General features: G+C 44.4%; 1 protein-coding gene across 1 annotated transcript; it reads left to right on the top strand.

Annotated features, from left to right (window-relative positions):
* Positions 1–1,164: 1,164 nt before the first annotated feature.
* On the top strand, positions 1,165–20,475 carry LOC311035654 (transferrin receptor protein 1-like). Its single transcript, XM_084043986.1, has 17 exons — positions 1,165–1,248; positions 3,145–3,382; positions 5,635–5,821; positions 6,798–7,020; positions 8,538–8,660; positions 8,830–8,925; positions 9,804–9,943; positions 10,513–10,664; positions 11,635–11,754; positions 12,135–12,220; positions 12,503–12,566; positions 12,776–12,843; positions 12,949–13,019; positions 13,291–13,381; positions 13,509–13,730; positions 14,416–14,568; positions 19,126–20,475. The coding sequence occupies exons 2-17, from the start codon at positions 3,193–3,195 to the stop codon at positions 19,357–19,359; spliced, it is 2,220 nt and encodes a 739-aa protein (XP_083900112.1). The 5' UTR covers positions 1,165–1,248; positions 3,145–3,192; the 3' UTR covers positions 19,360–20,475.
* Positions 20,476–23,382: the final 2,907 nt, after the last annotated feature.

A 23,382-nucleotide genomic window follows, 5' to 3' on the forward strand; every position in this document is an offset into this window, starting at 1 on the left:
CAAAACAATATATTTTACATGTCCCTTACATATCCCTCCATAGAAACTAGGGTTGCCGCAGTGTCCAGTGTTACTGGTGTTACATGGTGTGCGGGCACACACCGATTCCGTAACTTGCCCACAGATAAACACAGTTTATTTTATATTTTGAATTTAAAAACAAAATGTAAAACTAGAAAAAGTGCTCCCGGAGCACAGGTCTCCACCAGGTCAGGTAGGTTAGTGTGGGCTAGCAATGTTCGGAATTCGCCAATCAGGCTGGAATGTGAAAAATCAGACGGATCAAAAAAAAAAGTTTTGCAAAAATCGGCCTCCTGGTGGCGCTATAATAGGGCATGTTGAAAGGGTGGCATTTGTTCCTAAACGTAGTGCGAATGTGCGTGCAAAGTTTCACCACAATCGGGTGCTGCGTTCATGATTTGTAGCATTTTGAGTGCACATACAAAGTTGTACACAGATCGGTGCAGTTATAGGTAAAAAACAAATTGGCCTGTTATAGCGCCACCATGAGGCTGATTTGAAAAATTTCAAGTGGCATTTCTTCCTCGGCCTAGTGGGAAAGTGCATGCTAAATTTCACCGAAATTGCACGCTGTGTTAATGATTTAAGGCATTTTGTTCAAAACGGAGCAGTCCTGCAAACTTTGGAAACCATTATTAGCCAATCACGATGGAATATGAAAAATGTAAAGACCCGTTTGATTTAAAGATTATAGAGATACTGTGTACTGTCTGATTTGCATGATGTTTGGACAACATCTGTAGGAGTACTGTCAAAACATTTGTTTTGCAAAAAGCGGCCTCCTGGTGGCGCTACAAATCTCTGATGTTATACCTGTTATACCTGTCCCTAGGGACAACGGTTCCATATAATCCAAATAAGTTTGGCAAGTCTTCAAAAATGTGTCAAACCCATTTCTCAGAAGATAAGCAATCTTCTCAAGAGGAACACAACTCTTTTCTGAGAACCATCTACAATGAGGAGGGGGGAGTCAGACTTCCATGTTATTGCAATACATTTCCTTGCAACTCCAAGTGCCACTCCATGTTCTTGTAACATGCTCATATCGATACTTATTCGGATGATGGGCTGTACAATTATGAAGTGAAAGTGACTATCCATCGGCGCCTACAGTAGGCTGCTCACAGCACGATCACGAGTCACAGTGGAGTTATTTCACGTACACGTTACAGGAGTACGAGGAGAAAGAAAGCTTGACGAACTGAACTCAAAACCAACTTTAACTCTGTGAGTACGAGTTCTTTATTTACTTCACAACAACCTGTAGACGATGTGCTATCGACCGATCTTGCCACAGTACTTATTTTTCCTGTTTGAGTCTGACTTAGGACACATGTAGGACACTGACTGGTTGACAACATTATTGAAGTTATTTAAAGCAGATAAGCAAATGGCACCACATCGATAGACGTACGGCACATGAATGAATTGATGAATGTAATTGAAGTAGGCTATATGCGCATGTGGTCACAGGTGGTCTTAAGAAAGCATATGAGCTCAAAGTTGGAGGAGTAGCCCAATTTGTTATACGTCAGTTTTCATACACACTGTAAAAAAAAGCGCTTTTTCAAATATATTTTCCATACCTGTCTGATTGTCTGCTTAATCAAACAATATGCAATATTACACCAGATCAGCAGAACACCTCCATACAGCAAGAGAGAGAGAGATCAATCAAGTGCTCAATGGATAAAAGTTAAAAACGTAGGCTGGTGCTTCTATGATCAACGGGAACCAAAACCAAAACTCGAAAAAGAGGAAAGAGCACAAAAAAAAACATAATTTTTTTGAGTGCTCGGATCGTTCCTCTTTTTCATTCTCCGTACAGCGCTTGAAATGTGATTCAAATCTGACTTCTAGGCGCAGTCGGTAGCGCTGTCGCCTCACAGCTAGAAGGTCCTGGGTTCGATTCCCGCCAGGGACGCTGTGGGCGCTGGGGGCGTGTTCTCTCCTCCACGTCATCGGCGCCCATACCCTAGGTGGGGTTGGCGAAAGGGCCTACTCTGTGTGGAGTTTGCATGTTCTCCCCGTGTCTCCTAGGGTAGTTAATACCCTCACAAAAACATGTAGTAATCCTGGTCACTATACTGCCTCCCCCTGGTCAGCCGGGGCTCCTGATGGAGGAGAAGGGAACTGGTTGGAATAACGTGTTCCTTCCACGCGCTATGTCCAACCAGGGAAACTCCCCCCTGTCGGGTGATAAGAAGCGGCCTGCTTGCTCCTCATGCATTGAAGGAGGCATGAGCTTCAGCTTGGGCTCTCCCTAGGCTGGCAGAGGGTAGGTAGTGCCCAGGATTACATAGGCAATTGGCACTGGGTGAAAAAATGTGGGTTACAAAATCGTGGGATAAAAATTATAAAAAATAAATAAAAAAAATCTGACTTCTAAAGGTGTGTCGCAGTCTGGATTATTTATACTTTGTCATACGATGGTGTGGCTCGCCCAAAAATAGCCCATCTATAAGCTATATAAGCTATTTACACGTATCGATGCAATACTTAGTGAGCTGAGCTTGTAGATTTGCTATTTTAGGCTTGTGACACAGTCGCACAACAGAGCATTACAGTACTTGTCTATATTGTTCACGTCGTTACCACAGCAACCAATGTACTGACGATGTTTCAATGCTCAAACCTGATCTGATCACTTAGAAATACCATTGTGGATAGTCAGTCCTAAAGGTCATAGTTGAGAAACAAACTATGATCGCGTATTAAAAGGTTTTACCTGAAAAATCCACTCCAGTGAGCCAGGGCAGGTTTTTTCCTCTCTGTGTTCTGAAGCCTTTTCAGCTGCGGGTGTCGCTGTTGAGGGATTTTGCCTGTCAATCATCGTCTCTGCTCCGCCCCCCCAAAAGAGAAGGATAGGGGGCGGGATTAATGGTCCACGGGCAAATCACAGCACTTTTCTGAGCCTAATTATTCTGAAAACCCCAGACCACAGAAAATCCAATCTGTCCCAACCAGGAACACAGAAAAATGTTCAAAGTTCCTTTCTTTTGGGGTGTAATTCAGAAAAAAATAAAGAAAAAAGATTATGTCATTAAACCTTTAAACATACCTTTAAACACTGAAATAAAAAAAAACACTCATCACGTCATCTGCCCTTGTTCATGTCAACAGTTCAACGGGAAGCCGTGCTCCTGCACACGGTTCAACCTCACCCAGAACATGGAGGGCGACAACAGCCAGGTGGAGATGAAGCTGACCTCAGACATGAACGAGGAGGTGGGGGGCAACGGCGTGGGCGACCACCTCAACCACACCGCCGCCAACGGCCCTTACGTGGCCCGCAGGCCTGGCCGCACGCCCAAGAACATCTGCTTCATGGCCGCCACCACCCTCGTCATATTCATCATTGGTAAGAGAGGGTAAGGAAGAGGTGTGAATCGTCGCTGTCGGGCAGAAACCTTGTCCTATCTCCATATTTTGCGTCACACAAACATATCAAAAGTAGCAGATCTACAAGCTCGAAAGCCGGCACGAGGCGACGTGTTTGGCGGAGGAATGCGCTGTCGGACTAACGTATTGCACCCCCATGCACCAATCCTTCATTTCGTCTCTGTCAGGTGGAAACCTCATATGTCCAAAAGATATTCAGGATTCAAACTCAAAAATAGCAAAAGTAGCAAAAGCTCCAAACACGTCGCCTCGTGCCGGCTTTTGAGCTTGTAGATCTGCTACTTTTGATATGTTTGTGTGACGCAATGCCTCCCAAATATGGGGTGCGGATGCCACATAGTCGGAGAAAAGGTCTGTCGGATTAACGCATGCCTCCCGGTGCATGGATGTACCAGAATATTGCTTGGCTACAAAAATATAGCTCCATGAAATGAGAGCTAATTCACTGGAGGATTCAAACAGACCCAGACTTCCAGTGTTCTGCAAATCTTTTCGCCTTGCTACGCTGGAAGGTTGTGGCTCTTGATGGACTCCTGTAAGATATATGGACAGCTAAGTGGAAGTGGAATGACATAGGGGGGATATTAACGTGAGACCTTATGTTGTCAGTCAGCAGTATTGTATTTTTTTTTTAAATATATTTTTTTACTCGCATCCCAGTCCGGGGCCCGCCTGTGGCTGGCCGACGTCCAAGAATTTCATACAAGAAGATGATGTAGATCTGATTGAATCAGGGCTCAGCTCAAGTGAATCATGTGAGTGAGTTGTTTTAGCTGTCTGTCCATGGTGGAAGTGCAGATAGCCTAATTAATTTAGTTCGAAAATGCATCATTATGGATTGTGGAAGCAAACCAACTTCAGTCCACACATTTTTTTTTAATAAAAAAAAAAAAAAAAAAATTTTTCTTTTTTTTTGGGGGTTGCATATGGGGCCCCCATATGAGCTCTTGAAACGGGCCCCCAGATCATTAAGGCCGCCCCTATACGCCAGTGTTGACTTTGACGTTTAGGGCGTAATCGAATGCCGCCCTTTTCTCCCTCTGTGCCATTGTGATCTAACCTGACACCGTCAAATGGAAGAAGCTTGCGACACAAATGCAAATGAGATTTCCGGAGGGAGGGGGGTTTACCAGGCTAATTGTGATCCTCTTTTTCATCTGAACCTGTCATTGTGATTTTCTCCCTCCCCCTCTGATTAGAGCTGTAACGATCACAAACTTTTAGTTGACGATTGATTGTAGTACAAATTAGTTACGATTAACGTTAATTGTGTTTTTAGCATTGAACGTTGAAACCTATAAATCAATGTTACCTTTATGTTTGCATTTAATCTTTTGTAAGCCAAAATTGCACAGGGATATGACAGATATGACAAATAATTGAAATATGCAAAGAAATCATTACTGGTACCAATAATCAAAATAAATAATACCATGGCCAAAACAGGCTATGCATTTAAAGGAGAGATCCGGCCATTTAAGGTTGTGTGTTTGATGTGTCGCTAATCACTCACCGACATACAAAGGAACGTTGAATTTTTCCAGATCTGCCCCTGTTGTCCATGCTGCAGACCCCTTACAGCGGCATAATGGGAGCCGTGTGTAAGAGTGAAAATTGTCTATTATAACCGATGCAAAGTTAGTTTTTTCTCTACTACTGCTCATCGTGGAGTCGCTGGTTGATTGTTTCTCTCACAGAACCTGCCGTCTGTGAGAGAAACAAGCAACCAGCGTCATCTCGTTCTGCACGAACGGTGGCTCGTGCGTGACATTCAGCACATGTTTGAGTATCATGAGACTCCACGATGAGCTGTAGTAGAGAAAAAACTAACTTTGCATCGGTTATAATAGACGATTTTCACTCTTACACACGGCTCCCATTATGCCGCTGTAAGGGGTCTGCAGAATGGACAACAGGGGCAGATCTGAAAAAATTCAACGTTCCTTTGTATGTCGGTGAGTGATTAGCGACACATCAAACACACAACCTAAAATGGCCGGATCTCTCCTTTAATAATTTATACTTGCTAAAATAGCCAACCTACAAGCTCACAAAATAGCGGCTGTTTTGCCACAGATTAATACAGATGAATGGAAACGATTCTGCCAATTATGCAAAGTAAATGCGACGATCGATAATTGCGCTCAGGCGATTTTGTAATGACTGTGACAAAGGCCAACTTCTGATCAACCTTCCAACCTACCCCCCCAGGCTACTTCATTGGCTACCTGTGTCATCGAAAGAAGGACTTGGCTCCCAGCTGTGCAGAGGCCCCGGTGTCCTTTGATGACTCCCCGATTATCCACGAGACAGGCGCTGCCCCCCTCATGGACTGGGATGACGTCAAGAGTCTTCTCGCCAATAAACTCACTCCATCCAACTTTGAAGCTGCCTTCAGGTGACCATGTAGCTCCTAAGGCAGGGGTCTTCAACGTTTTCAGGCCAAGGACCCCCTAGCTGAGAGAGAGATGAAGCAGGGACCCCCTACTCTATATTGTATAAAATTGTGTTTCAGATTAAAGTTTTTTTTTTCTTAGTCTCTTTTTCCCGTCTACACCTATAGCCTCTTTGCCAAAAATAGCCGATCTACAAGCTCTCAACGCCTCGCAGCGCGAGGCGTTGAGAGCTTGTAGATCTGCTATTTTCGGCTAATGTTCCCCTCAGAAAAGGAATTCTAGGGTTCAAGTGGTTAATGTAAAAAAACTAAATCCTATCACACAAAGATTTGGTGGACCCCCTATAGTAGCTCTGAGGACCCCCTAGGGGTCCCGGACCCCCTGTTGAAGACCCCTGTCCTAAGGCAATGTGCCGTGAAGCGTGGAAGTCAAACCAAATGCTAAACAACCGTTTTTCGTTTGCAGTACCGGAACCTTTTTGTTGCCGGACCCAGGGGGTCTGGCTTACATGAGGCTTTGTACCTGTTTTCTCCATACATGGGCATGGTCACTTTGTCCTTAGGCCCCGGCCATAAAAGTCTGTCCCCCTTTCGTCCATACATGGGCATGTTTTGTACCTGTTTTCTCCGTACATGGGCAAAAAACAGGTTTTGGTCACTTTGTCCTTAGGCCCCAGCCATAAAAGTCTGTCCCCCTTTCGTCCATACATGGGCATAGACACAGGCTGACATGTCATGTGAAGTCTGGGTCTGGCAGAACCAGGTCTCCTGGTCTTGTTTTTTGGTGGTAATCCTGTTTCTGTAATATTGTACTGAAGAATGTATTTGTGACCCACGGGGCGTGGCTTTGACATCAGGCCTTCGGTACTCCATACAGAATATTTTTGCTCATTTCTGAACAAGATGGCTAACTCCTTGTCTGCCCCCCTCTCTCGCCACGTTCTGTCTCGGGTGTCATGTTATTTCCTCGCCACTGCAGTGAGTTTGCCAGTAACAGCCACCAGGCTGGTTCTTTTGGCGACGAGGCGCTGGGGAACAAGGTGATGAGGAGGTTCAAACAGTACGGCATGCAGACCTGGAACGATGAGTATTTTGTGAAGATCCAGGAACTCCCAGCCTCCGGCTACAACACGGTGTCTTTCAAAGGGAAGGAAGAAAGACTCCGCGGATTCCTGTCCTACAGCGCCACCGGAACAGCAACGGTATAGATCTATTTGTCTGTCTGAATGTATGTGTCTTTGATGCAGTGTTGCTCAAAGTGGGGTCTGGGGACCCCCTCCGGAGTTCCTTGAGGGGGTTCCAGTGGGTATCCCGGCAAAATGTGTTAATATACCTTAAACATCTGTTTAAATACTTTAACCCTTTATACACTGGCTATTTGAAAATGGCAGATCTACAAGCTCACAACCCGTCACGGTGCGACACGTTGTGAGCTTGTACAGTATACCCAGTGGTGCTTTGGTCGTTGGACGGGACACCACGGCTAGTGGCCAGCTTCACGCGCATGTACGGCACAGTACAGTGCACACGCGCGTGCATGCCACCGCCGTACCGCTGGGAAAAATAATCACCATTGCACCACTGAGTAGTATATCTAACAATTTTGTATATTTTTGGTAATTTTTTTAACGACACAAATCTTGTATGGGGAGTCAGATGGGGGTTCGCGGCCAACTACATATTAATTTGGGGGGGCCTTGACATGAAAACTGAAACTTGTCTGCATGTCCGTGTTCTCAGTTTTATAGGAGAAGTAAGTCTCTGACTTTGCTGTGTTTATATCCTTGATTGTCGACTAACCACAACCACAGCAACACCACCTCTCTTCCATAGAAACTGTTGTCTAATGTCTCCAGCTTCTGATGAAATTCTTGATGCTTGCACTCACTTTGCAACCCCTGCACATTGCAACCATACTGTACATTGTACATACATGCATGCAAGTCATTGGCTGATAGATGTAATGCCTCGTTGAACACACACACACACACGCACGCACGCACGCACGCACGCACACACACACACACACACACACACACACACACACACACACACACACACACACACACACACACACACACACACACACACACACACACAGACTTGGTTCAATTCATCTGTCCTTTTTATTTTCATGATGTGGCACCAAAGGGGCCAGTCATGTAGAGTTGAGCTGTATGTACATGTGTGTACCAACAAAACTAGACCAATCACAGCAAACTACACGGCTCACAGCACAGCTTTTTTCTTTGAGGAGGGGCTCAGCTAATTTATAAAAGCCTGTAATGAGAAAGCACTAGTGTTAAATGAATATACCATACCATCTTCAGTTCATTACATCATTGTCTGTTCACAGCTTCGGCCATATATTGTACATAAAAACACCACGTATCCATTAATGCCTTTAATTTTAGATTTCACATTTATTTAAATGTTCTCTAAAGTGATTAAAACATTACATAATTCAACTGATCAATTGAGTTGGTGTTGAATAGCAAACATCATTGCGCAGTTAAATTTAGTTAGAAATTAAAAAAACACATTCATTAAAACCACATCTATCTCAATCATATTTCATGTCTCTGCAAGTTGATTTTCATACTGTAATAAAATGAATGGACTGCAATGTATGGTCTGCAGTAATTAAAAGTATAACATAAGGGTTAGTCAACATGCCTGACCATTTTCCATTAAACACCAGGACTTTGTCTTGTTCCAGGGTGCTGTACTCTACGCATACTATGGGCAGACCAGTGACTTCAGTTTTCTGAAGAACAAGAACTTCAACATGACTGGCAGGGTTATCCTGGTCAGAGCTGGCAAGATCAGCTTCGCCGAGAAGGTGGGTGGTATGTTGCTATAGATGAGGACTGTTGATTATGAAAAAACGTTGAGCATTAATTTTTCCCGTTTCTACAATGTATAAATCCTTGAGAGAAGTGAAGAAATTTGTTCTTCATTTTCTAGCCCTTAATTCTTTTCTCAATTCCTCTGTCAAACTGTATTTCTAGGTTGCGAATGCTGCCAGTATGAATGCCGCCGCTGTGTTGATCTACCCAGATACTGCTGACTACCCCATTGGACTAGAAACGGAGCTCTATGGACATGTGAGTTTAAAGACATTTGGATTTAGAATAGTATGGCTCCTTTGCATAGTGGAGAGAGAGAGAGATGAGGCGTTTTTCATGGACTGTTACAAGTTGAACCAGAAGACCACTAGCCTGGTAAACCCTCCCTCCAGAAATCTCATTTCCATTTGATTTCTGGAGTGAGTCTGGCTTGATCCGCCTTTCTGCAATATTGGCTCTGTACGCCGAAGGGACGAGCCTATCAGCGTCGTCGCTCATCGTTCTGTGATTGACAGCGACAGTTGGCCAATCAGGTGGCGAGTTCGAGTGAGCCCGAATGAAGCCGAGTGCAGCCTGAGTGCCTCCGACAAAAGACGTACGGCAGCCATTGTTGTTGTCCGAGTGCCTTCACTGTTTACTTTCGTTTTTAAAACGGTGTCAAACTTCTTTTTTGAGGCACGGAATTTACTATTAACATATCGTTTGGATAGAATTTAGTTGTTTAACTTCATATATGTGGTCAATTAATCATGACAGAGCCTATTTAAAAATATAAATTCAGAGAACCGGGAGGGGCGGGCTGTGACACGCATGTATCCCAATAAGGCAACCTATTTTGGGCATGGCGATCTCAAAAGTCCCGTTGCGTCATATTAGTGACGGAGGTGGTAAAAATCCACTGCAATTGGCTGAAGGGGAAAAACGATCATTGGCTGAAGGGGTTGTCAGTCAACGGTATTACTCCGGCCCAACTCCAGCCCACAGCCAATATTGCAGAACGGCGGATCAGGCCAGACTCACTCCAGAAATCAAATGGAAATGAGATTTCTGGAGGGAGGGTTTACCAGGCTAGAAGACCACCCCTTCATCGCATCATTTTTTCATCAGTTGTCTTGCCCTTCCTCTCTCTGTCTCAGGTCCACTTGGGTTCCGGGGACCCCTACACCCCTGGTTTCCCCTCGTTCAACCACACCCAGTTCCCTCCTCTAAAGTCATCGGGCCTGCCCGAGATCCTGGCCCAGACCATCTCTGGCAGCATGGCTTACAACATTCTGTGGTAGGGCCTGAAACTGCCCTTAAAATATAAACTTGTTTAAATTGAGGTTTATTGAGGTTTAAGTGGGTATTGCTTTCCTTTTCATACTGGACAGTGCGGCTTGTAACTGATTATCTTTATTTTGTGGTATAGGCTCTATGCACAGCAGCCATATTATCGCTTCCTTCACAGGTGTTACCAATGATACTAATGAAGGCTCTGTTCCATTTAGTGTAGCACAGTGGTTTCCACAACCCCCATAACTCTGAGAGTTACACACCCGTAAGGGGCCATTTGGAAGCCCATGAGGGTCCCTGGACCCCAACTGTAGACCCACTGGTGTAACAGAGTGTTTCCAGTGAGCCAACATGCACAATATCAGCACCCTGACTCTGTTTGACCAGAATGGAACAAAGCCTTCATTAGTATCATTGGTAACGCTCTATTCACCTGTGAATAGAGCCTATTGCTACTTTTACTTAAGTAAAAATACATCTGAAAACTTCTTCCAACACTGGCTATTATATTGACATTGTCACATGCTTGTGCGATTACTTTATTGTAATGCTATTTCATTGTGTATGCTGAAGGCAACTGAGCGGTGAGGCTATACCTAGCGAGTGGGGAGGCATAAGCAAACTGGGGGACGAGAACGACATGGTTACGGTGGAAGTGAACAACGTACTGACCCAGAAGAACATCAACAATGTATTTGGTGTGATCAAAGGCTATGTGGATCCAGGTACAATATATAATAATACTAATAGCTCAGATTTATGTAGCGTGTTAATAAAGACATACTGTAAGTGCTGGATTAAAAAACATAAAAAGTTAAGCATGGGTTTGGGAGACATCCTAACTAGACCTCAACTGGGAAAGGCTATCCTGAAGAGATGTGATTTGAGTATGGTTTTGAAGGAAGTGAGGGAGGGGCCTCCTTAATATGGTTGGGGAGTGTGTTCCAGAGGGAGGGGGCAACAACAGAGAAAGCTCTGTCCCCCCAGGTACGGTACTTGGCCTTGGGGACCTCCAAGAGGTTGGCTTCACTAGACCAGAGGGAACGGGAGCGGACGTAAGGTTTGAGAAGATCAGAGAGGTAGGGGGGGGTGCAACACTCTCTCATTCTATTCTATTCTTCAAAAAATCAACAGTGGTTCTTTTCATTTCAATGTCCCCCAGATTCGTATGCATTAGGCCACAGACCCCGGTAACTCAGAGTTACATACCTGCGAGGCTCAATTTGATTCCCAACTATCAATAATTTAGTTTAGAACCACCTGGAGGAACCCTTGGGGTCCCTGGACACCACTTTGAGAACCAATGATGTACAACACTTACTCAGCGACATCCTCGAACGATTGAGCAGCCACACCAGTAGGGAACTATATTAGTGTTTTTATTCTGTAAGGAAAGACTCGGGGTGTGTCTGTGGTGTGTCTGTGGTGTGCCTGTGGGTCGGGACCCCAGGGGGTCCCGACCCACAGGTTGAGAACCACTGAAATAGGTGTCAATTCAGCAACACTTTGATAAAAAAAAACACTGAAGGAGATTGTGCGCAGATGTGTTTGTTAAATGAGTTTGTAGTCTTCAGTACATCAACTAGTGTTTTTCACCATTACTGTAGGAATGGATAACATATTTAACAGCTGACTAGCAATGACCTTTTGTCAACGTTGTTCACACTCTGCTGACTGGACCTCCTTTCTCCTCAGACCTTTATGTGGTTCTCGGTGCCCAGAGGGATGCGTGGGGTGCGGGCTTTGCCAAATCTACCGTGGGCACCAGTGTCCTGGTCGAACTGGCACGCTGCATCTCCGAAATGGTGAAGAAAGGTGAGTCTCATGTGGTGCCAATGTGGAAGCTGCGCTTTTTTTCACCAAAATATGAAACCAAATGAAAGGTCATGAATGAGGTGTGTTAGTATAGTCTGTGCAATATTGTGTTTTGCACTTGCACTTCAAGGGAGTTCTATAAACTCATGTAATTTGTCAGTAGTCTGATGTTAATCTTTTAATGTCATCACTGCATTATTGTACCAACTGTATGTATCAGTATTCATACTTTGCAATAAAGTGTAATTGTAAAAAAAGGGGAAACATGCTAATAGCAGATAATGGGACTCACAAAGGAAATACGCAGACATAAATCTTTCCTGGACACTGGATATGCGGTGCATTGATAATGTAATGGCATTCATACTGCTCCATATCAGATGGATTCAAGCCAAGGAGGAGCATTGTGTTTGCTAGCTGGAGTGGCGGGGAATATGGGAACATTGGTGCGACCGAGTGGTTGGAGGTGAGAACTGCACATTCACGTCGGCAGATGAAAGATTTCACTTTTATTCTTTTTCATTTGTACTTTTTTTGGCAGTGGAGCAACTCGGACGTTTTGAGCAAAAAATCAAGTCTCAAATCGTCCGAGTTGCTCCAGTGCCAATTCTTTATTCAGTCTTACGTGATCAGGCTGATACGGATCAGCCTGATTTTGGCTTGAGGCGCGTGTAATATCCCTTTAATGATGTTTGTCCTTGTTTAGATTTGTATTCTCTATTTTGTAACCCTTTCTTTGTTTTTCTAGGGTTATATGACTTCTTTGAACATGAAGGCCTTCTCATACATCAACCTGGATGGCGTTGTTACAGGTATGTGTGTAAGGCATTTTTCCCTTTTCGATTCGTGTCATTTTTTCCCAATTTAGTCATTATACCAATGACCCCGTGTGTAAATTCCTCATCACTGCTGACCTGACGTGTCCCAGACATTTCCAAAGGCTAAAATAATAAAATAACGATACTTAAACGAAACCTAACGTTGGGGGTAATGTTTTAAATGTGTGTTTTTCCTCCTCCAGGCCAGAATGGATTCAAAGCCTCAGCTAGTCCCATGATGTACGCCCTCATTGACAGCACTCTGAAAGAGGTAAGAGCAGTGTTGTAAAAATAACTTAGTACACTTGTGAGTTTTCTTTTGTCAATATAAGTTGCAGTTTAAGTTATTCTATTGTCTTATGTGGTCTTTTCTTAGGTGAATGCCCCCAATAACCCTGCTGTGACCCTCTATGAACAGCATGCCAAGGGCAACTGGGAGGCTAATGTGTAAGTTGGGCTTTGGGGGGGATCAATTAGTCAATCAATCAAACTGTATTGCCACATCACAGTTACAAGTAAAAGGGGGTGCAATCCTGATTTGTGCAGAGAGAATAAAATAGAATGAACACATAAAGTACATAAAAAGTTTAAAATCAGTGTCATGTGGATTGGATAGTAGATTTGCCGCCATCTTTATCGACATAAGAGCCCATTGCAAGTTCTATCTCCCCTTTCCATTGGGAAATTGTGGCTTGTAGCTTTGTTTCATGTCCTCCAGCCTAGAGTCTCTGCAAGTGGACGATCCTGCTTACCCGTTCCTCACCTTCTCCGGCGTTCCCTCTGCCTCCTTTCGACTGTCTTCCACTTCGGTATGTCCACCCATTTCAATAATCTTAAATCGTATTTTTCTTTACATTTACAAGACAGTGATAGATATGAACTAGTTGGTTTACTGTAGTTCCTGAAACACCTCCATACCTATACTTTTCCTTGCAGGACTACCCGTACTTCGGCACTATGCTGGACACCCGTAAGAATCTGGACTCCATTACCTCCAGCCAGACCCCTCGGATGACCGTGGCGGCGGCCCAGTTTGCAGGCCAAATGGCTCTGAGGCTGGTCCACGACCGCCTGCTGAAACTGAGCGTCCAGAAGTACGAGAACATCATCCGCGCGAAGGTGCTCGACATCAACCGCAAAGTGAAGGCTGTTCAGAGGGTGAGAGTCTGCAGTTCCTGGTTGGTTTTGGTTTCGTTTGCACCCAGAAGGGCCAAGACCAACTGTCAAGCAAGTCTTCACTCTTGAAGCACAAAATGTTTCAGTCGTGAGATTTTATTTTTGCTTTAAAGGATCTACACAATGATTATTATTTTTTTTTTAAATATTTAATATCATTGTTTATGTCCCTCAAACGTTTTTCAAAAGGTTTGAGCCTAAATCAAGCCTCAGATATACTCATTCCAACTAACTTCTCTCTGGCTTATAAAGCACTTTCACCTGCAATACCACATTGTCCTGTTTGGCACGGGGCTCTATTGATCCAGTTTGTATGCATGTTATCTCCTGGTTCTGTGTGGAAATAGCGAAAAAAGAAAAAAAGAAAAAAAATATTTTTATTTTTTAATTTTTTAGTTGGAACTGAAAAAACAGGAGGGATTGTACCGAACGTGACGTCACGTTCGGGTGAAAATCAGTTTGGTCTGTTTTCAGACCAATTTACAGAAAACCCCAGATTTGCTGTGAAAGCCTGAGTGTTCAAACTGGGGTATTTTTTGGGATTGAAGAGAGGTAGGGGAGAACAAAAACACACACAAAAGAAGGAAAAGTTCAAATTCATGGTGTAGTCCCTTTAATACATGATTACTACATTGTTCCTGCGGTTCCTTTGTGCTTCCATTCCCAGATGCGGCCTGATCTCCAGGACCTGACGGTGCAGTGGCTGATCACAGCCTCTGGATCCTACAACCGCGCCTCTCGCAGCCTGCAAACTGACTTGACCAACAGTGACCTGGAGGACATTGCGATGTGCCGCATAATCAATGACCGTATTTTGAGGGTAAGAAAGAATGATTTACTTTAGTGTGAAACCGATATTTTTTTTGTCATATTATGAAATGGTCTGACATGATGCTATTTATCCTGTGGATTATAATCATCTTTATCGGGTGGAAACCTCATTATGTCCAAAACAAATACAAAAATGGCAAAGAAAAGCAGCCGCGCTTTGAGCTTGTCGATCTGCTATTTTTTTATGCTTTTGTGTGACGCTGTAGTATTGTCGTGCTGCTGGGTGTTGAGGTGTGGGTAGGAACGGGCACGACAACGTTTATCCAGGTTAGTAGACTTTACTGGGCGAATACAGTTCTTTACAATTATGCAGGTCAGGTCAGGATGATGATAAACGTGTCACAAACTTAACAAACACTGCTCACTGTTAACAGGTGAGTATTTGATCACTTGGGTCCTCTAGTTCTGGCACAGAACGGGAGACGTTCCGTCCGTGCTGTTGAACCTTGAGAAACCCTATTAACACTGAACAAGGAAACGCTGACGTCTCTTATCAAACTAGCACAGCACACAGGTACAGCCAATGACAGTGTGACAATAAAATGCATGTCCAATCAGTATCAGTATCCCAAATGTATAGGTAACTGTTTCCCATGTTACACACCTTCACATATACTGGTGCCACAGGGCTGTACTGCTCATGTGCCCATCACAACACAACCCCCCTCCAAGAGTACTGAGTCCCTTCAGTACACATGCAAGTGTACAAAATAAAGCATCAGTTAACTTCAAATAAATGTCTTCTTTCACATTTCAACAGCATCAATTCAATTTCAATAAACAGTACAACTTATTTTCTTTTTTAAACACAAAACAATGGTCACATCCTGTCTGCTCCTCACTGAAATACTGCACTTATAAACATTTTTTTTCTTTTTTTCTTCTTCCTAACTCAGTCTAACTCTGGTATCTCCCTGGTTTGTGAATTTTACGCCCAAGGCGTGTTCTTATCGACTCTTGTTGTCCCTCCGATGACGAGTCTGAAGCATCCTTGCTTCCATCTTTGTGTTGCTCCGTCGACGAGTCTGAAGCATCCTTGCTTCCATTTTTGCGTTGCTCCGTCGACGAGTCTGAAGCATCCTTGCTTCCATTTTTGTGTAGTGAAGGTCTGGAGGATGATCTCGGTGCTGGCGACGTTGACGGGACCTCGCTGGAGACCGGCGATGTCCGCGTTGCTTCCCCGGTGGATAATCCGGAGGCCAGCGACGGTGACAGAACCTCTCTGAAGATCGGTAGCGTCGATGGTCCCACCCTGTAGGAGGATGTGGAGTTCGGCGATGCGGGTGGGACCTCTCTGGAGGACGCTGATGTTGGCTGGAAAATTCAGGAGGCTGCATAGAAGGTCGGAGACCGAGAAGGTGACCCCCAGGGGCTGGAGAGAGTGAGGGACACCAATCGGAGGCCCCAGGACTGGGTGAACAGGATGCTAGGGGCAGGGTGGCGTCTTCATCCAGGATCGCCCCTGTGGTGTCCAGTCCTTCACCTCCCATTATCTTGGACGGCACCAGCTCATCGCCGATGAAAACCCTGCCGTGGGCGTAGATCACGACTTTTGCAGCCATCATTAGGTCTAGGCCCAGCAGGACAGAGTCACGTATAGGGGCTACATGGACCTCCCATTCAACTGTTTTAGACGCGATCTTGAATGTGACTGTCAGTCCATGTCTAGCTGCCATGCCAATTCCCACCCCAGCGTTGTCGAGGTGTGTCTCCTGTAGGTCAGCCTTGTCTCCCAGCTGCATGTACAGGTCCTCAGAGATGACAGTGGTCTCCGCTCCAGTGTCCACCACTGCGTGGGTTGGGATGTTATTCACACTTAAGGAAATCTGCAGGCTTGGTCCGCTGGCTTTGATGCGGCTCACCTGGGACCCAGGAGGCTTTCCACTGTGACCACCTGCAGGGGCTGGACTATGGGACCTAGAACAGTCTCTCTGGAAATGTCCTTCCTCTCCACACCGGAAACACGGGCCTGTCGTGCCACGTGTGGGACTCGGGGACTGAGCCCGCATGCGGCCTTGCCTTGCTGCTCGATACTCAATCGTGTTGGCCTGAGAATCTCTGTGCTGCAGCTGTAGGTTCTCCAATGCCTGCATTATAGTCTTGAATTGGTCGGTACGAGTCTTGAATTGGTCAGTTAATGCCGTAACTTGACCTGTAATTACAGCAAACTGGTCTGTGGTAACGTACTGTGGGGTTTGGACTCTGCGTGACACTGCTGGCACATCTTCAACGCCAGCCTCTTCGTCAGCCCAGGATATCCGTCGCGTTCTACTCCTCCCTTCAGTCTCTCGCCCCATAGTGGCTCTGTAGTTGTGGTCATGAGCCTCTGCAAGTTTCTGCGCCTCAGGCAGGGAGCCTGGGTCACGGTTCATGACTTCATATGCCACTTTTTGATTTCCGAGTCCTTTGAGGAAGGTATCTGTTGCTAGCTGGTCTTGTAGCTCTAGATCCACGCCTGGGTAAGCAAGGGTAACGAGACGGCGCACCTCCTCCGCAAACTCAGCCGTGGACTCCTTGCCTTGTCGAAGCTCACCCAGCTTCCTCCTGACTGTAGTAGGGGGGTCCCGCTGACCAAAACGTTGGCTAAGCTGGCCTCTCAAGAGAATATAGTCTTCTCTGATGTGTTCAGGCAGTGAGCAAACATAACGTATGGCCGCTCCTCTTAGGCATTCATGCAGTCGATCCACACTTTCCACCGAGCCCCACCCATACTTCCTGGCTTGGCGCTCAAAGATTAGTAAGAAGGACTCCCAATCATCAGTACCATGAAATGGGGCTAGCTTAGCCTTGGGAAATTCTTCTATAGGGTATTGGTTCTGACGATTAGAGCTGTTGGACCTCTGCTCACCAGTGGAGGTCGGCTGTAAGTGCTGGGTTCCACGCTCAGTGCCTCTGCGTCTAACCTCTGGCTCTGTAGAAAGGCCTGTTCTGGGAAGACCAGAGGTGCGTGCTCGCTGTTGTATTACACTCAGCTCCGCTGCAAAGGGGCCAGTAATTTGCTCACGGGGCCTTTCTGGGATTTCCCAAGGGAAAGGTAGGGGAGCATCAGAATACAGTGATCGTCTTTCCTGTGCAGGGTTTTGGGTCCTCTCCCACCCATCCCCTCTTAAAGCAGCTGATGTATGTGGGAGCTGCTGGGCTCCATCCCCTCTGTAGGCTGCTGGTGGGGGCAGTTGGACTCCATCCACTCTGTAGGCTGTTGCTGGTGGGGGCTGTTGGACTCCATCCCCTGGTATGAGTGGTTGAGCTACTGTGTTGCTGCTTGCAGTAATGTGTGCCAAGACAGGGGCTAACAGCATTTGGAGTTGTTGTTGCTGTTGTTGGCTTTGCTGATTTTGGTTAGTCAGTAGTGCTTGCAGCCATGTTGGGGGCTGGTCAGGACCAATAGCTGATGCTGGTACATCCTTTTCTGCTCCTTCCCCTTCTCCTGCCATTTTTGTTGATTTTTTGAGTTTTTTTTCACGGTTGGCACCCAAAAATATTTTTTACAGTGTATTTTTTGGGGTAATTTCACAACGTGATTTTTTACAGTGTATAGTCAATCCAACGTCGCCGCTTCCTTGCGGTGCTTCGCAGCCAAAGCACTTGTTGGCATGCACAAGCTGTCTTCTACAGCTGTCTTCTACAGTCAATGAATGTATACACTTTTCTTCCTTGCACATGTGATAAGAAGGAGCACTTTAGCAAACAACACGGAGCACAATGGACACGCAGCAGCTGTGGCTCGTTTGCGTTTGTAACGCGACGGCCGTCGGAACGTGCATACAGCTGGCTTGCAAAACAAACTTTTCTCTGTGGACTTTTTAAACTTGTATTCCCGGATTCTACACACCTTGATGTATTTGTCCCGCTTCTGGCACCATTTGTCGTGCTGCTGGGTGTTGAGGTGTGGGTAGGAACGGGCACGACAACGTTTATCCAGGTTAGTAGACTTTACTGGGCGAATACAGTTCTTTACAATTATGCAGGTCAGGTCAGGATGATGATAAACGTGTCACAAACTTAACAAACACTGCTCACTGTTAACAGGTGAGTATTTGATCACTTGGGTCCTCTAGTTCTGGCACAGAACGGGAGACGTTCCGTCCGTGCTGTTGAACCTTGAGAAACCCTATTAACACTGAACAAGGAAACGCTGACGTCTCTTATCAAACTAGCACAGCACACAGGTACAGCCAATGACAGTGTGACAATAAAATGCATGTCCAATCAGTATCAGTATCCCAAATGTATAGGTAACTGTTTCCCATGTTACACACCTTCACATATACTGGTGCCACAGGGCTGTACTGCTCATGTGCCCATCACAACAGTATGATCGTTTCTGCCCGACGGAAACGAGATTTGAAAGGGCATAAGAGTGTAATAATTGTCATTTATCTGAAGGTATTTGAATCCTAATCAAATTATTCCTCAAACGGTGATCATAGAGTGAAATGCTACATTCAGATGCCTTGCTTCTAGCAGGACAAGCGAGGGTGTCTGTATGTACACAGTAGGTGGTATGTGTCTTTGTCCACTCAAAGGTTCCTCTCCGTTCCCATAGGTGGAGAAGAGCTTGCTGTCACCATACGTGTCTCCCACAAACAGTCCGTTCCGCCACCTCCTGATTGGCTCGGGCCCCCACACACTGAAGGGTCTGTTGGAACACCTGGAAGTCCTCAAGCTCGACAACGCGGCCGACGCCAACCTGTTCCGCGAGCAGTGTGCCCTGGCCACCTGGACCATTCAGGGATGTGCCAACGCACTGGCAGGGGACATCTGGTCTCTGGATAACTAAGTCTAAAAAGGGCCTGTTATACTTCGTTGCGCGCCGGTTGTCGCGCACAGAAAAAGGCAGATCTACAATCTCACAACGCATCGTGATTTGATGCGTTGTGAGCTTGTAGTGAGCTTGTAGATCGGCTCATTTCGGTGCGTGACGCCAGCGTGCAACCAAAGTATAAATTTGGCTTGTTAATTCTGCCTCGTTTGGCCCACCTAACAACACAACTACTGTCAGTAAGCCACGTGGATGACAATAATAAACTGCAGGTGTATGGAACTTTTGGTAACTTAAAAAAATTACAAAAATGAATTAGTCGCAGTGTTCCAAAAATAGATTAGATGTTATAAAATATGTTAATCGCCCCTCTCTTATATAATGTACACTCCACCGTGATGTATTATGTGAGCACCCTTCTCTGAAATTCTGCAGGGTCCTTTTCAAGACAAAAGCTAGCTCAATTGTTTTGTGGGGATTGTTATGTAAAGGCCAGTACATTTGCACACTTTGCAGTGAATTTCACCTCCCTGATTCTGCCTGTCCCATGGTTTGGCTGACCTAATACAACTGTCAGTTTGAAAAACACACTAAGCCACGTTGACCATGACAAACTGCAGGTATAGGGAACTTTCAGGAATTTAAGATAATAATAATATAATAAATCAAGATAAAGCAAATCGAGCGTAAGTAAGACATTTGTGATGACATTTGTGGTCTAACTTTCCTTCCAAAAACCCCACAAAAGGAGGAAATCTATACTGATATGTTATCAAAAGGCCAGTAGATTTGCGCACTTTGCAGTGTCTTACAATTTTTACATATGGTATTCAATATCACACCTCACATACTTTGGTGCTAGTAACAACTATCTTACACATGGCCTGAGTAAAAGTACCAAAGCATTGGCATCAAAATGTAGTAGGAGTAGAAGTATTGAAAAATGGTAAAGTAAAAGTACCTCAAAATTGTACTTAAGTACAGTACTTGAGTAAATGTACCCTCCACCACTGTCTGTTGGCAACATCCATGTATTGCCAAAGCGTTTCTGATCGGTGCCAATGCTAGGTGTGAAGGAGCCGTAGAGCTCTTCTTGACCTTGCCGCCTGAGCTTGGCATTTTTAAGAAAGTAAAAAAGGGGAAAACTATCTTTGATTTTTGATTTAGTTTACTTTTTTCTATTTATTTTTTAAAATCATTCCAGTTTGGTTCCTTGTATGTCCATAGTCCATTCTGTCTATCCTCATAAATCTTTCTCCTCAGTGGGTTGACCAGTCGATCTGAACTCACACATGGTCATGGACCATTCATTGGCATATAAAGAAAAATACATGACAGCACTGATGAAACACAATATTATGTTTCATGTACGGTAGCTACAAAGTTCACTTTTTTTTCAAGTTCTTTATTTTTCTTAGTTCACTGTGGTTTGTCAGAAAGTGTGTCTTTGCTGATGAGACAAATACACACTTAAAATACTGATGACTGCACCTGATTCAGTTTCATGTACACACAGAATTCTGAAATGATCTGCAGATCATTTCAATAGTTACAGATGCTTTCTGACAAATCACATGTGATTTGTCAGAAAGTGTCGTCCCAAGTTCCCGTTCTTCAGCTTTGCTGAGCAGTGCAGTTGTTGCTGATAAGACAAATAGGCTATATTTTTAGGCTACTTAAGTAAATGATTTGAGTATCTGTGCTTTACGTGAGTATTTGTACTTAATGGATATTTATGACTTTCACTCCACTACATTTCAACGACACATTTTTAGGAAGGAAAAGGTACATTATAAATTAACCAAATAATGTGAAAATAGCAGATCTACAACCTCATAACTCGCTGCGATGCCGTGCATTGTGAATTTGTAGCTATGCTATTTTTTACTGTTAATGATATATTTTTTAAATGTCTGGAAAATCTTCATTTTTTTCAAAACTTGTCCAAACTCGTCGTTGGCAGGCTGAGCCATAGCAGAATTCGACGAATTAACTTGTCTTTGGCAGGCAATGAGTTAAATATCATTTATTTTTAAATTTGTATTATGTATTATATAATAAGCATGTACTTTTGAATACTCCTGTACTTTAATTCAAATACAAATGTGACCCAGCACTTAATATTTAACCATGAGTATCTATTCTTTGACTCAAGTAGCCTACTGGGTTTGAGTACTTTGTCCACCACTGCTTATTTTCCCTTACATTAGTAAGAAAGATCACAAGGCTGACTATAGGTGTGCAGAGTGAAGTTGCAGCGTCCTCTGGTGGACACATTTAAAAGGATAAAAGAGTGACATTATGCACTTGCTGTGAGCATATTTGACTAAAATATATCCATCATATTGGAGAACTGTTAAGTATGGCATGCCTGAGAGTAGGTCATGCCTCAGCTCTCTGAACAGGTTCACACCATCAGGCAAATGTATACAGTAAACCATGCTATCTTGAGGTGGAGTCTGAAGCTTTTGACTGCAGTGGAAGATATGTAGTGACTGCAGTCCTGACTGAGGGGCGAAGCCATTCATTCCACACCTCTGGGGGGCCAGGAGGCAGAAGAGTCTAGCCCTACTGTCATTTATCTTTTCTTAACCACTTGGCATTTACCTCGATGGAAAATGACAAGGAAAGATGTGCAGGAGAACTCTTAAGGACTTACTTTACCGTACAGCGCGTCGCGGGTTCAAGTCCCGATCCTGACGACATTTGCTGCGTGTCACCCATCTCTCTCTCCCCATTTCCTGTCAGTCTACTATCTCTATCAATAAAGGCAGAAAAAGCCAGAAAAAAACATCTTTTAAAAAATATATATATGGATTCTAGGCATGCCGATGGCCACATATAGGCTTTAATGCAGCCTAACAGTGAGTCGTGGGTTCAATTCCCGAACTTGCCGTCCTTTGCTGCGTGTCACTCCCTCTCTCTCACTGTGTCCTGTCTATCTCTACTGTACTGTCCAAATAAAGGCAGAAAAGCCCCAAATAATATTTTTTTTTTTCTAAAGTAAAGTAGTCAGCAGATGAGGAGTATATCAGAGTTATAGAGCAACGTGGGAGTAGTTGCATATAATATGACCACAAGAAGATGGTGTGCACTGTGCACTATAAATGTTGCTAAAGCAAAACATTGTGTGACGGCATTATCTCATTTACTCTCATGAAGGATGGTCCAAGGAAACACTGAAACATCTTTCCTTAGAATTTAGAGATTTTGACCTGCTCTTATGAATGCTGCTACATAATTAGATACACCTGGGTAATTCCAGTCAGTCAGGAACGTTCCTTAGCAAAATAGTGGTTTCCAACCTTCTAGATCAGGGCCCACTTGAACGTCTCTAAAGTGTTCGCGGCCCACCCATCTGACCACTTAACACTGCAACCATTCAGCTGCTGTGCATTTTCAGAACATGTTTAGTTCAATGATCAACTGATTGTGTTCTGTCTTGGATCATTGGAACTAATGTAGTATACTGTAAGTTCCTTATTCATCATATCAATGAAAACAACATTTTCAAGGTTTTAGAGAGAAAAAAATACAGTGCAATTTGTTTTATAAATATATTTTTTAAATATTAATGTTATATTATCAATAGAATCTTATAGTGTTGTGCCAATTATTTGTGGGCCCACTTGCAATATCCTCACGGCCCACAAGTAGACTATTGGAGGTCTCTTGGACCCTATGCTGATTACAAACATGTATGTCTGACCCCTGCCCTTTACCCAAGACACACATGCGCACGCACGCACACACACACACACACACACACACACACACACACACACACACACACACACACACACACACACACACACACACACACACACACACACACACACTTTGTTTCTGATGATTTGTGGGCATAGGAAGCATTGGTCCTTGTATTGAAATTCTCAGCAATAATTGAAGTCAGAGAGGTACTCGTACCCTACGTACTTGTAGGGTAAGAGTGGCATACCTCTCTTAAAATTGTATTTTATGTTCTCTGCTCATTAGTTTCAAACAAGCAGCCAACCAGAAACACTCTCTTCCTCTGTCATT

The sequence above is a fragment of the Gymnoscopelus microlampas genome (assembly GCF_963454915.1).
Source record: "Gymnoscopelus microlampas genome assembly, chromosome: 20".
NCBI classification, from domain to species: domain Eukaryota; kingdom Metazoa; phylum Chordata; class Actinopteri; order Myctophiformes; family Myctophidae; genus Gymnoscopelus; species Gymnoscopelus microlampas.

Excerpts from the sequence above, each read along its gene's own strand:
- LOC311035654 (XM_084043986.1), top strand. The coding sequence starts at position 3,193 with ATGGAGGGCGACAACAGCCAGGTGGAGATGAAGCTGACCTCAGACATG. Across the intron at positions 12,221-12,502 it reads GTGCGACCGAGTGGTTGGAG|GGTTATATGACTTCTTTGAA; the intron begins GTGAGAACTGCA and ends TTGTTTTTCTAG. Across the intron at positions 12,844-12,948 it reads TTGACAGCACTCTGAAAGAG|GTGAATGCCCCCAATAACCC; the intron begins GTAAGAGCAGTG and ends GTCTTTTCTTAG.